Source organism: Pelodiscus sinensis, chromosome 11 (assembly GCF_049634645.1).
Source record: "Pelodiscus sinensis isolate JC-2024 chromosome 11, ASM4963464v1, whole genome shotgun sequence".
In the NCBI taxonomy this organism is placed as follows: domain Eukaryota; kingdom Metazoa; phylum Chordata; order Testudines; family Trionychidae; genus Pelodiscus; species Pelodiscus sinensis.
In genome coordinates this window covers 41,026,173-41,041,172 of record NC_134721.1, presented here as the reverse complement: position 1 = coordinate 41,041,172, position 15,000 = coordinate 41,026,173, and the positions used below count along the sequence as shown (strand labels likewise).

Here is a 15,000-nt window from a genome sequence, read left to right as displayed (position 1 = left end):
TTAATGTGAATGGTCTACACACCAGTGTTTGTCAATGAGTGGTTCCGGAGAGCTCCCCAACAGCATTTAGAAAGCTGGTATCAAAAAGGTTGAGAAGCACTGGTCTACGCAACCCAAGAGCTGCATATCAATGACTGACTCATCTACAGAATTAAGAGTAAGGCAGTAGTTGGTCCTGCAAAAGTTATACAAGAGTTGCACATTTCATGTTTTTAATCTTTAGCTTAAATAATTTAACCTAGGCTTGAGCCAGTAAAATGCTGAACAGCTGCTACTTGAATTAGAGAACTGTTTGTGGAAGACCGTATAATTAATGCTATCCCAAACTAACTTAATGTGAATGTGTGATTTATTCTAGGATAAATCAACTGAGTAGTGCAGTAGGTGTCAACTCTTGTATTATATTTACCAGCTGGGAGTATATTTACCATGCTGTGACAACTCCTTAATAGAGCAGTGTTTCCCTGGTGTTTACTAGAAACCAGACAATCACAAAAACCGTGTTCCAGAAAGGACTATTACTGCTAAAGCTAACACATTAAAAACAAGGTTATGGTTAGCCTCAACTGCACTATTTCTCTCAGTATTATGATGCACCATCCAAATAGCAGGAGAAATAGTTAATCACTAGATATTGCTTGTTTCAGGTGCTAGGAAATGACATGGTTCTAATTTGAAAATAAACCCTATACTTAAGACATTGTGCATTCTTTTTACAATTAATTCAAGTGTCTCAGAAAAATTCTTTTAATATATCGTTTCTTAATTGCATGCAAAATCTACCCAAACAGACAAGTTTCCACGTCTAGATTAAATACCATTTTCAAGACCAGAATGAGTTTTAGATGCAGCTGATCCTCAAATTACTTGAACAATTAAACTTTAAAAATCATTTTATTTTTGAAGAAGGCTTAATATACTCCACAACTTGAAAAACAGTTTTTGGTAAGTGGCAATCATTTAAAAAAATTCAGAGTGAAATAATACTTGAGTAGCCTTTGAAAAATATAGATTAAGTTAATACACATCACGAGAAATGATTAAATATAAATAGCGAGTGGGTCTTCATGCAAGAGAAACTGGCTTTTATAAAGCTCATATCACAGAATATGGTAACAAGAAACCAAGTAGCAGCTTTTGATTATCACTGGAGTGCAAGATTTGCGTGTGGCAGTCACTCAGTGTTCCTAAGAACAGGAGACATTTATGTAGCCGACAAAATACTGAACCTAGAAGATTAGGGGTAGCCTGGAAAAATGCTATTGAAAGGAATTACCCAGCAAAATGCTAGTTTATGAAGGTGTTTCCCCACTCTTTGTAGTGTGGCTAGACTAAGTTTCCTCTGTCATATTTGAAGTAAGTCTCTTCAGGCATGCAGTTTGGTACAGTTAATCATTTCACCTAAACACATACCCTCCCCTGTGCTCCAAAGAAGCAAAGACTGCTGCAATATAAATCAGGTGAAAGAAACACTGCTGGCTCCAAGAGTTTCCTGAGAAAATGACAAGAGTTTGTAAATCCATTTTATTGGGCTTCATCGACCTCAGAGTGTCTGCGGATCAAGTTAAACTTGCCAGTAGGATCTGGGATGTACCACTTCTCCCAGACATCAGCATATGAAGCTGTTCTTCCCCAGGGTTTGAAATGCCCATTCCAATGCAGCAATTTAGCAACTTTCACAAACTGAGGAGAATATCTTTTTCCAGTGCTAGAGCCTTTTGTTAAAAGAGAAACAAGTCACAACTGCACATTAGAGCATGAAATAAAGGCAGTAAAATCATCTTAGCATGCACGATTTTAACTTCCCAGTTATGAGATGTAGATGTAACAAAGGATGGCTTTGGCTTCAATTCGGGAGGAGGGGGGTAACTGGCAAGTCAATCAGGCGTTAAGAATGTAACATGTAGACGATTAATGGATAAAACCAGGGCATATCAATTAATTCTGTCGACTACATGCATTCCCTTCTTGCTGCCTCTGTATCACAGGCGGGGGGTGGGGTGGAAGGAGGGAACTGGTGCCTGTGGGGAATGAGCTTTTAAACCGGCTCCCCATAAGAACCAGATCTGCTTGCCCCTTTCACCCCCACGCTGCTGCCTCTGATAGAGGCACAACAGTGTGGTGTTTAAAGGCCAGCTCCCCCCCAGCACCAGCTCCAGGGAGCCACAGAGCAGCCTCTGTCCATGGGGAGCTCGGAGTCCCCCCACAAAACAGAATGCTGCCGCAGAGAAGCCTTTCTCCACAGAAAACTTGGACCCTGGCACCCAGGGGTGGCATTCGGGAGCCGATCTGCATGGGGAGCTGGTTTTTAAACTGGCCCCTCCTTGCAGTCCGGCTCCCACCTCATGCTGCTGCCTCTTATAAAGAGTGGGCCCATGAGCACACTGGCTGCCAGCCTCACCCCTGGGGACTATTGTGTAACCGCTGACATTTGTTGTGGTTACACAACTATTCAACATCCCTATCGATCATTACAAATTAAGATTCTTGGGGTCAGATTCTCAGGAACAACAAAACCCTACTTTGAGCCATCTCTCCTATTCTGGGGCTGTTTTCTCCTTCCAGTGCACTTCAAAGCATTCTTAACGGCTGCGTTACTTGTAATAAAAAACAAAGTGTGCTGCCGAGGCATTTGAATTCAACTAGTACTAAACAGATTTCAAAGTTCTAGTCTTCCAAATAAATGAGAGCAACTCCAAATATACCAAATGTGTTTAATAATTTACAAAATGTGAAAGCAAGCTCAGCTTGTGCAAGTCCTTTGGCAGCTTAAAAAGCAGCAATCATTGGTTCTGAAACAAGCCTGCAGACAAGGCAGGGGCTCTGAAAACAGGGAGAACAGGGAGTAAAGAAGAAAAAGATGCATCCCCATCACTCCCTTGGGGGAAAAAATGTTGCACAGCAAGAAGGAATAGGTCAGGCGTATATTTCATACATACCAAGATGTCGGACGTTCCACATGGGATCAATATTGGAATGTTTCTTGTAAAATACAATTAGCAGTGGTGGTGTGGCAATGTTACCTGCCAGAGTTCGGCTGTATAACTCCTCTCTAGAGTGGGAGATGAAGTAATTAGACCAGGGAGCAAATTAGAAATGTGAAAATGTAAACAGTTAACCAATGGGCTCATCAGTTAACCTTCATGGTTACATGCAGGCTACACCTGTCCCTGCGCGCAGCGGCAGCAATATGGGGAAGCAGGTGTGAGCTGGATTTTAAGCTGGTTCCTATGGAGCTGCGGCCCACCCCACTGCCTCTGATACAGACTCAGCAGCTGTGGTGGGGGAGGGGAACGGGGCTGAGGGCGGTTTCACGGGAACCTTGCATAAGGAGTCAGCTTAAAAGCTGTCTCCCCGCTGTGTGAAAACGTGTAACTGCTGAATATTTTCAGTTGTTACACAATTACCTAAAACATATTTTAGCATCTCTATTGCAGGTACAGCCATAGAATAGCTTATTTTCATATAACTACTTCACGGAGGAAGAGCATGCTACATTCTGCCTGCTGAGTGACTTATATAGACCCACTGTCCTTCATTCCGGTGAATCTCTGTCACAGTTATGCAACCCCTGAATTGTCCATACCTGATTTCCACATACTTACGCTACATTAAGTGTCATCCATTTCTCCAATTGCTTAGTGATGTTCTGTAGTTTCCATTCTGTTAGATTGGCAACAATGATCCCGGGATTGAAAGAGCAGGTGCTGGCTTTCATGGCTAGTTTACGGATTGTTTGTTTCTTATAATCTAAAAATCCAATATAATTGTACTAAAAACAGAGCAGAAACTGGATTTTAGTTTTAACTGCTCCCAAATAAAATTTTATTTAAAATGTCCCCATCCTCATCCCCTTCTACTCTATCAGTTAATTTCTTCTTTAGAGCAGAGGATTACTGTGTGAATAAAATAGTTTCCCCTTCCTTTGGTACAGGAAGAAGCATGTAGTTTAAAGAGGCACAACAATATGTAAAGCTTTGTCTATAAAAGTTTTCTTAATGCTTTCGGTAATGCTCCCTCATCTTAATACCTAAAATCTAAGATGTCACTAATGTCACCACTAGCTTAATCACATGTTTCTATGCAAGCATATTATACACACACAACAATTTATTTATAGAATGTTAGACATTCTTTGCAGCAATGTCTTACTCCCATTGTACAGCACCGTTGTAAAGTCAAAGAGCTATAATTATGTCTCTACTTTTGAATATGATCTCAACTTGACTTTCAAATGTGTCCACAAACAACCGCAGCTGCAATACTTCAGGGACATTTTATAGCACTTAAACATCTGAATAACTTATCTGTGGGTACAGACAAACCTGATTCCCTGCTCCACGGACAGCAAATTTATTAGAGGTTGAATCACAGTCATCTGCAAATGCAGCTGCATGTCCAGGTTTCAGTGGTGTGTTGTAAAGTTCAAGGATATCATCTGAAAAAAAATCAAAACAAATATTGCTTAAGCTTTCATTCATATGCTTTTTGTACACCTTGTTCCAATGTTGATTCCAACACAATCTTACCCAACTCAAAACAGTTCGATATCTTTTTAAACAAGGAATAGGGCCAAGACAATTAAATATTTTAAAATATATTAGTTTAAATACAATACATGTTACATACAAATTTACATTATGTGGAATTATACCCTTTTAGCTCCTGCAGCGCAAATTCTACTCTGGCGAAATCACCCTGCTGCTCACTAGGGACCTGAGCCAACTCCTCAAAACAACAGAAGCTGACATCAAAACAAAGGTCCTTTGTTTGAGAAATGGATTTTTTTTACATTAAAAATCACACACAATACAAAGGGAGTGACATGAAAAATAGAATCTGCAAAGAAGTCAAATCCCTTGTTTCATGCTGCGGTCTTGTTAGGTAAAGAATTCAATAGTAGTTTCAGTGCTGAAGTCGGAAGAGCTTACATTTTTATTTTTGTAATAAAATACTTTTTGTAGATGTAAATAGATAGCTTAACATTAATACTATCAAAGAAAAGGTGTTAAGGAAAAAAATCAAGAGTTTTATTTTGCTTACATAAAATATAGTTTAGATGCTAAAATTACAATAGCAACAGTATCTTAACAATTTGGTTAAACTAGACAGAATACAAATGTAAGAACCATCAATCTTTATGCTTCACCAGAACAAAAACTGAGAAAGCCGGGATGCCATGCATACATTAGGTGCATTGACAGGCTTTTTGTATCCTTACCAGGGATGTGAACGAGTAGTCAAGAGGACGATAAAGTGATAAGCGTAGGCGTATCAGTTAATCTTCTCAACTACTCACATTCCCCCCCGCTTTGCTGCCTCTGTATTAGAGGTAGCAAGGGGGAGAAGCAGGAGCCGGTGCTGGGGAGTGCTGGCTTAAAAGCTGGTTCCCCCCCAGCACCGGCTCTGCAGTGCCACCTGTCTTTCCCCCTCTCCATCGCTGCTGTCTCAGGGGAGAAGCCGGTGAGGTGACCGCGAAGCAGTCTTCGCCCGCGGCTGGCCCTGGTTCACCACAGGAAGAGACTGCTTTGCAGCAGCAGCAGCCACTGTCCACATGGGGTTCCTAGCTTTCACCCGCTGTGGACAAAGGCTGGTCCCTGGCAGCAGCCCCTGTCCACAGGGGGCCCAGGCTCGCCATGGACAGAGGCTGCTCCAGCACTACTCCCTGTCCCCTGGAAGCTCGGACTCCCCACAGACACAGGCTGTTGCCACCCTACGCTGCTGCCTTTGTATCAATGGCGGGGGCTCCCCAGGAGTGGGGCCAGAGCACACTGGCTGCCAGCCCCACCCCCAGGGATTATAGAACAGTCGATTACTCTGTTATCTGATAGCTAACACACTTAATCCTTACATGAGACAGAATCATTTGATTAATGTCAGAGACAGGATACTAAAGTAGATCCTAAGTGAATAGGAACTACTCTGGTAGAATGGAAGAAAATATTCAATACCTTGCACTATTACATCATCATCCAGGTATATGGTCTTCTCTGCATGAGGAACCAACATAGGCAAGTAGAACCTTGCAAAGGTTAACTGTGAACACAAGCAAGCAAGAGAGATGGGAAAGTGACAAAGAATGGGGAACTTTAACTGATGTCCTGGGCACTAATTTTCCAGAAATGTCAGCACCCATAACAACATATGCAACACAAGAATAATAACGATCAAGGGTGGGAGATTTTTTGGTTCTTTCACTTTTTGAAAAAATAGTTAAGGGCAGAATTTTCAAAAACGCCTAAATTATTTGAGAGCACAAGCTCCACTGAAAATCAGTGGAACAAAGTCATTTCAATCCAGATCCTCAGAGGCCTTAAAGGTCCTAACTTCCATTGATTTAGAAGCCTAAATACCACTATGCAGCAGGTCTTTAGGCCCCTTTGAGTATCTCAGCCTAAATGTTCATACAACACTTTGGAAATATAAAGTGTTCCATATGGCCCTGCTCCTATGATGCAGTTCACTAGCTTGAGTGTCCACAGAATTGCACTAAGTCAGTAGAACGCCACACAAAGACAGGGTCAGTGCTAGACAATCACATTTCAGAACTGGGGCCTACAGGATCTGTATAAAAATATTTTTAGCTTATAATAGGAAAAATTAAGTTGCAACATTGTATTTTTTTGAATAACCAGCTATGACTGAAGAACTCACTCATAATAATCACGTCTAGATGTGATGGGTTAATAATCAATGGACATTTATAGAATACTTGTTATCCTAATAGATCCCACTCTATTAAGGAATCCTGTTTCTCACTAATCAAATGTACCTTTCATTTGGGTTCCTACAATTCCAGAGCACTCCAGCATTTTGCAAAAGTTTAGGACAGGAAGGAAATGACTCCTAATTCTAATGAAAATGCAGTGAATTTTATGGAACCAAAATGTAACTACCCAAATCAGAATATGAACAGAGAGAGCATTTCCTGCTGGGACTTTGGTTTAGTACAGAAATGTCACTATCTACTGTTAATCTTTATTGGCTAGGTTGTGCCTGCCTCACTATTGTTTAAAATGAATATACAATTTAGGGATGTTAAAAAGCAGTTAATCAGGTAACTGTATAACTGCTGAAAATCTTAGCGGTTGCACACAGTGGGCTCTGCAGTGTAAAACTTATACTGTAGAGCCTACAGGGCTAGCAGCCAATACATGCCAGAAGCCGGTTCCCAGCTGCTGGCCCTACTCCTGGGAAACTGGCTGTGTTGCGGGCTCTGCTTTATGCTACAGAGCCTGCAGTGCAAGGTGGCAGCCAACTCCCTGGGAGCCAGCTTTTAAACTTGCTCCTGGCCCCACTTCTGGCCACTGCTCCAAGAAGGCTGGCTGCTGTCCCATGCCGCAGGCTCCAATACAATACCAGCAGCGTGGGGTGGCAGGTGGTTCCCCAGGACTGGGCAGGGAACCAGCATGTAACCATTATGGTAATCAATAAGCTCATGCCTATCGTTTAACCATTTAATTGGCTCATCCAGTAGGGACCTCTACTGGATGAAGGAGGTAACCTAGTGACAGATGATGTGCGGAAAGCTGAAGTACTCAGTGCTTTCTTTGCCTCTGTCTTCACGGACAAGGTCAGCTCCCAGACTAATGTGCTAAGTGATGGGATGAAGATGGTCAGCCCGTGGTGGGTAAAGAACAGGTTAGGAACTATTTAGAAAAGCTAAATGTACACAAATCTAAGGGTGCGGACTTAATGCATCCGAGGGTGAGAGAGTTGGCAAATGTAGTTCAGGAGTCTTTGGCCATTATCTTTGAAAAGTTGTGGAGATCAGAAGAGATCCCGGATGATTGGAAAAAGGAAAAAAGGGAAGAAGGATGATCCAGGGAACTATAGGCCGGTCAGTCTTACCTCGGTCCCTGGAAAAATCATGGAAGGGATCCTTAAGGAATCCATTTTGAGGCACTTGGAAGAGGGGAAAGTGATCAAGAATAGTCAGTATGGAATCACAAAGGGCAAGTCGTGCCTGACCAATCTGATTAGCTTCTATGATGATTTCTAGCGGAATGTCCCAAGGTCCAGTTCTAGGACTGGTTTTGTTCAATATCTTTATTAATGACCTGGATGAGGGGATGGATTGTTTGCAGATGACACTTAAGCTAGGGGAGAGGCAGGTACACTTGAGGGCAGAGATAGGGTCCAGAGTGACTTAGACAAATTGGAGGATTGGGCCACAAGAAATCTGATGCGGTTCAACAAGGACAAGTGCAGAGTCCTGCACTTGGGACGGAAGAATCCCAAGCATTGTTACAGGCTGGGGACCAACCAGCTAAGTAGTAGTTCTGCAGAAAAGGACCTGGGGATTACAGAGGATGAGAATCTGGATATGAGTCAACAGTGTGCCATTGTAGCCAAGAAAACTAATGGCATATTAGGCTGCATTAGAAGGAGCATTGTCAGCAGATCCAGAGATGTGATTATTCCTCTTTATTCGGCTCTGGTGAGGCCACATCTGGAGTATTGTGTCCAGTTCTGGGCCACCACTACAAAAAAGATGTGGATGCACTGGAGAGGGTCCAGCAGAGGGCAACGAAAATGATTAGGGGGCTGGAGCATATGACCTTCGAGGAGAGGCTGAGGGAGCTGGGTCTGTTTAGTCTGCAGAAGCGAAGAGTGAAGGGGGATTTGATAGCAGCCTTCATCTTCCTGAAGGGAGGTTCCAAAGATGCTGGAGAAAAGCTGTTCTCAGTAGTGACAGATGGCAGAACAAGGAACAATGGTCCCAAGTTGCGATGGGAGAGGTGCAGGTTGGATATTAGGAAAAACTATTTCACTAGGAGAGTGGTGAAGCACTGGAATGTAGTGGAGTCTCCATCCCTAGAGATTTTTAAGTCCTGGCTTGACAAAGCCCTGGCTGGGTTGATTTAGTTGGAATTGGTCCTGCCTAGGGCAGGGGACTGGACTTGATGACCTTCTGAGGTCTCTTCCAGCTCTATGGTTCTATGACTGTTACATTCCTAATACAATTAAGTTTGGATAAGAAGCAAACTTTTACATCTATGAAAATACTGATTAAAAACCACAAACCTATATACCGCTAGCTATAAATCACATCTCTGTTGAGATATACCTAGTACATCCGTCCATATCAATTATTGACATATGTTATTATGGATTTATGTTTATAAAAACTAATCAGAACCAGAACTCACTGGTTTTATGGACTCTGTCTGTTCAGTTTCCTCTTTCACTTTCCCTTCCAAAACATGAGGGTCAAAATCCAAAATTCGGTATTTTACTTTTTTCAGAGCAGTTTTACTCAGCCATGCCCTGCCCAGGGAAGAAAAGTCACACAGTTACAAAAAAGAACAAGCATATTGAAATGGGTATGATATCAATCAAATTAAACCAAAAATAAAGAGGAAGTTATCCAAATGATAATGTCACAAATAACAGTTGGTCTGGTTACTTTACCTTGGTTGTTTCCTCAACCTATAAAATTAATGTACATGTAATATATTCTATGTTTGATGTTAGAACAATGCTGTATGGACACAGAGGTCTGCCTACAAAAAGCTCACTACTGAATAGTGACCACAGATGCCAGCTAATGGAACATTCTGAGGTTTATTTCTCATGTTGTTACAGTATTTAGCCTCAGAAACTCATGCTCCCATTACAAAAAGCATTACTCAAAATATCTGTGTTTATTTTGACCTCCCATTTAACTGAAAAGAGAAGATACAGAGGGTAGAAGAGTATCAAACACCAATCTAAAAATTAGGAAACTTCATTGCCAGGACTCATGCTTTTGTGAAGGAATTTTTATTCTATCAAAAATATCATTATTTTCTCTGTCTCGTGTTTAACTTAAAGTTGATTTTCTTTAAGCGTGCACAACAGAGTGGAAAACATTCCTTTAACACATTTATGGAAGCAAACGTCTTTTTTTTAATGTTGCAAATTTCAATTTCTTACTACATGTTCCACCATCCATGGCAGTTTTTTGTGTGCAGCTGAAAGTCAAATAAATTAAAAAAATTGACCAAAGGCCTCATCCTCAAACTGATGGGAGACAAGGGCACTAAGGACTTCAGAGAATTGGGTTCTAAATGAATACTCATCACTGTAAGGAACAACATAACCTGCATCTTGGGAAACTCTGGATTCTTTCAGCACACTGCTTTTGACAGGTCCTCAGCATTTACTCGTGGTAATACATTTTTTAAAAGTTAGGAAACTGGGAAAACAGAAATCAAAGCAAAGCATAGCTATTCTATGCAAACTGCAGTCTACACTTGGAACGTTAATGGGGAGATCAACTGTAGCAAACAGAATATACAATTTCAAGAGCCATCTACTGTTGCTTTCTGAAAAAGAAAGAATTACTCTGACTACGTTTAGATTGCAGGCTTCTTTTAGAAGAAACTTTTTTCAGAAGAGATCTTCTGAAAGAGCGTCAACACACAAAAGCACATCGAAAAAGAGATCTACGCTTTCGAAAGATAGCGTCCACACTGAATTGATACTATCTCACATTTAAACTGTGATTACTATGGATGGAGTGACCACCAGAGCACCTGTGCTTTTTCCTCTTCTTTCGAAAGAACTCCCTCTTTCCCGTCCATACATGCCTTTTTCCAAAAGAGCTCTTTCGGAAAAAGGCTTCTTCCTCATAGAAAGAGAGGATTACCAGCGATGGAAAAACCCCTCTGTTCTTTCAATTTTCTTTCGGAATAACGCTATTGCAATGTGGACAAAACTCAGATTTTGTCGGAAAACCGGCAGTTTTTCCAACAACGCTGTACTATAGACATCCCCAAAATCTGATAATGAAACACACAGGTAGGATTGCAATCAGTTTTCAGAGGTCTGGATTGTTGGACCAGATGGTGTTTTCCTCTTCTGAAATTTAATCCAGCAGCCTGACACAACTGCAATGAACAATTATGAGCACGATTTACCTTAAATGGTCCACTGTATCATTTAGAGTGACAATATGGAACACCACGTTGGATTTAGTGTTGTGGTAAATGCTGTTCATGGCTGCAATTGCACCCGCAAGTCTGTCATTTGAAGCTGTAATAACCACAGGAATTTCCAGATCATTTCTTTCGTCAGTCAGCCTTTCAGGAACCTCAGGTATGAAATCTATAGGCTGGAGTCCTAACAAACTTGAATCTGCAGGACAAGAGAATGGAAGTATATATATATTGGCTCTACAAACAAGCAAATTATTAGTGTCTGAAAATTTTAACACCTCCAATTATTTACATTTGTACTTTCTTAGAGACCTCAACCAGAACTATTACAAGTTTGTACAGGTAGGTACTGAAGGATTTGTCATCTATGTTAATCACAATGCATAAAAATTGCAATAATAGTATTACGCACTCATAAAAGTTTCAACTCCCCAATGAGTCAACATGGCAGAACACACAGATGAACATCAGAACTCAGATTAAATTCCGTCCTTCATTCTTTAATCTCAGGGTATCAGAGTAGGGATTTTAGATACACATGAGCTACACTCTCCCTCCTTTCCACACCACTTTCTCTTCCAACTCTCTTTCTAATTCTTCTGAGAAAGAAACCAAGGAAACCACATATAAATTCTGCTATGGTGTCATCTACTTCTACAGCTGACTAGGTAGTACAGTACATGAGTGTCTCACATGAGTGCTAGGCATCTAAAATGACCTAAACTGAACCCACAAGTATTTATGCCGGATACAAATATGGATGTACAGATACGAACAGGGATGTTGGTATTTTAAATTAATTAACTGAGCAGATTATCTAGTAATAAATTAAACTCAATCAACTAGAGTCTTTATATCAATTGGATTTTTTTTTTTAATTTTTGGATGCCATGCAGGAATTTCAGGATAAAATTATATGCCCATTGTTAGACAGAGTGTCAGACTTCATGGTCATAATGGCTCCTTTTAGCCTTAAAATCTATAACTGGCTGACAGGTCAGTAGGTTTGCTAGATATATCATTTTTCACTAAATGTGGCTACAACACAAACTGCAAGACTCCATCTGTACTTGCATACTCATGACCCTTCTACAGTTAAGTCTACAGCAGACACACTCAACAGTAAAAATCTACTGTTAATGGAGTACAGAAATAAAATTTAGACAAAAAGACAGGAAAACCATACCTTCAAAATACACTTCATTACAAAAGAGGTCTATTGTTATTACATGGCAGAAACCATTTTAGCAAGGCAGAGGTATGTTTCTGATCCGGTATGCACTGTGCTACTAATGTGCAAAGAAAACTCATTAATATAAAAGAAAAGGCACCTGTACCTGATACATCTCGTTTCAAAAAGTCACTGAGACCCAGAAGGTTATGATGCAGAACTAATAAAAATATAACAACAGCAAGTACAAGGATGGCAATGTTCACTGAAATAGAGAAGAGAAAGATAATTAGGATAATCTCACAGGTAAGGAAAAGCAAAGTGCACAAAAGCTTTTTGTCTGCTTGTTTTAAATGTGTACCTTTTCTGAATGTCATTTTTCCCTTATATCTTTATTAGCAGAACTTCTTTACAAACCTGTAAGAGGAAAACATACAATTACATTCCATCGCCTGCATACACATATGGGAGACACACACGTGCTATGACTGAGGACGTCAACATTTTTTCCATGATCAACAACAAAAGTGCTGGTCCGTGGGTGAACCCTCCCTCACCAATAAAATGATTTCAGGTGTGATATATGTGTAAGCAGGGTCTGAATCAATGCTTCCAATGCAGCCAGCTGGAAGGGAAAAGGAATCCTGGGTGTGATTTATGCTCACTCAGTTGTTTAGCCCTGTACAGTATTCAACTGTTGTTGTGTAAATACAGTTCATGCTGGAATGGGAAAGAAATCCTGGGTATGCTTCTGTAAATACAGTTTAGTCAGTGCTATAAGCCTGATAGTCAATTGTTAGAATGGTATTTTGCCTAATATAACTAATTTGGCTCTTATGGGGTCACAGATAATGTTAACCCAAATGTAGGAATTGTAAAATATGACAACCAGTGCTTGCAGAAGAGAGATGGTCATTGTAAAGAATCTTGGATGGATAAGCCTTTCCCTTCCAGACTCAAATGAATGAACCAGCAGACTACATCCCCTCCAGGCATGAGCTGTAAGACTGGTTCAACCTGTTTCTCTCTTCCACCTTCCAATAATAGAACTAAAACAGATATGGAGTCTCTTTATTTTCTTCTGGCCTGTGTTGTGGGTCAAGAGCTGAAATCACTGAAAAGCTGGAATCACAGAGAGCTGAAATCACTAAGTTTGGCCCAAATCCAAATTAGGGATGTAATAGTGTAGTTGATTAACCAATAAGCAAAATCTTACCAGTTAATGCTATAGACAACTTGCATTTCCACCACCACCACTCCCAGTAATTTTTTTTAGCAGGCTGGCCAGCAGCCTGGCTCAGTTCTGGCTCATGCCAGGTCCAGAACCTACCCCTGCTGTGGCTCTGCATTTAAAGTGTATTAGGAGCCGGGCAGGCAGGCAGCCCAGCTCAGTTTCAGTTTGTTCTGGGTCCAGGAGCTCAGACCCTCCTCTCCAGACAGGGGCTGCTGCTGACACTCCGCATTGCTGCTTCTTTATCAGAGGCAGCAGAACAGGGAGACAAGCAGCCAGTCCACAAGAAGAGCTTGTTTTTAAACTAGCTCCCCACGCAGACCAGCTCCCGCCTGGCAACCCATGGTGCTGCCAGCCCCACCCCAAGGGACTACAGAATAGTCAACTAACCGATAAGGACTCATGATGTTATTCAACTATTCAATTAACCAATATTTAACATCCCTAATCCAAACCCATCAGTAGCAGGTGGCCAGCAAGGCATCTGGCAGCAACGCGTAGCTGGCCAGCAGGCAGGGCATCTGGCAGGAGCAGCGGCGAGTGGCCAGTGGAGTAGGTGAGATGCCTCCTATTCCCACCCCCCCTCAGGATGGGAGGTGAGCTCTGCAGAACACCTCTGAGCTCTTGCCTGCCCTGACCAACTGCAGCACCGGAGTGGGGTACAGAGAAGGGCTGGGCACGTGAATGGGGCACTTCCACTGCTGGACTAGGGCGCGTGAACCGCAAAGGACATTGCTCAATCCACCTGCGCCAGGATGTTTCCTGTGGGCTGGCTATGAACTGTCTGTGGCTCCTTCCCAGTCAACGCCACGTTACTTCTCTCCCTCCCTTATTAAAAGTGTCCTTGCTGTGCTGAGACGCTGGGGGGGGGGGGGGGGAGCGTTGCCTCTCAGAGTGGGGGGGGGGAGCGCTGCCTCTCAGAGTGGGGGGGGGAGCGTTGCCTCTCAGAGTGGGGGGGGAGCGTTGCCTCTCAGAGTGGGGGGGGGGAGCGCTGCCTCTCAGAGTGGGGGGGGGGAGCGCTGCCTCTCAGAGTGGGGGGGGGGGGAGCGTTGCCTCTCAGAGTGGGGGGGGGGGGAGCGCTGCCTCTCAGAGTGGGGGGGGGAGCGTTGCCTCTCAGAGTGGGGGGGGGGAGCGTTGCCTCTCAGAGGCGCCGGGGCCTGAATTTCCCGGGCTACTGGGGCTCCGGCCAGTTGTGTGGGACGATACAGAGCAGCCCCCAGACAGTGACCCGGCCCCGGCCGAAGGGTCACGCTGTACCGAGCAGGGCTAGCGCGGAGCCCGAGGGGGTCTCAGGAACCCACGCGCGGGGCGCACTGAGCGCGGGGCCTCTGCCCAGCGGAGAGGGGCGCAGGCGGCGCGTTACCTGCGCGTCTGGGGAGCCGGCTCCGCGCGCGCGCTCGCTCGCTCCCCGCCGACAGGCAGCCAAGTGCCACCTCAACACAGCGCGAGCCGCGGCAGCAGGCGGCCGCCACCTGCGGGCCGGGCCCCGGGCAGCCATCGCGCCGCCTGACTCGACAACCCCCCTGCGCGCGGCGGTACTATCCGCGGAGGCGCGGCAGCACTGACGCCGCGCAGGGTAGCTCGGCGCGAGCGGACCCAGCCTTCCCGGCCGGCGCCTCGCCAGTCCGGCAGCGCGCTGGGCACCCCTACGCGCTGAGGACCCGCGGTTGCCATGG

The 15,000-nt window shown here is 43.4% G+C and overlaps 1 protein-coding gene across 1 annotated transcript; it reads right to left on the bottom strand.

The window, feature by feature from the left end:
- Positions 1-875: 875 nt before the first annotated feature.
- On the bottom strand, positions 876-14,878 carry GLT8D1 (glycosyltransferase 8 domain containing 1). Its single transcript, XM_075939419.1, has 10 exons — positions 14,688-14,878; positions 12,455-12,510; positions 12,260-12,358; positions 10,905-11,121; positions 9,153-9,270; positions 5,952-6,036; positions 4,326-4,438; positions 3,606-3,772; positions 2,940-3,052; positions 876-1,715 (listed from the first exon to the last, which is right to left on the bottom strand). Exons 2-10 carry the CDS (start codon positions 12,468-12,470, stop codon positions 1,525-1,527), a joined length of 1,119 nt encoding a protein of 372 aa, XP_075795534.1. The 5' UTR covers positions 12,471-12,510; positions 14,688-14,878; the 3' UTR covers positions 876-1,524.
- Between the last annotated feature and the right edge of the window lie 122 nt (positions 14,879-15,000).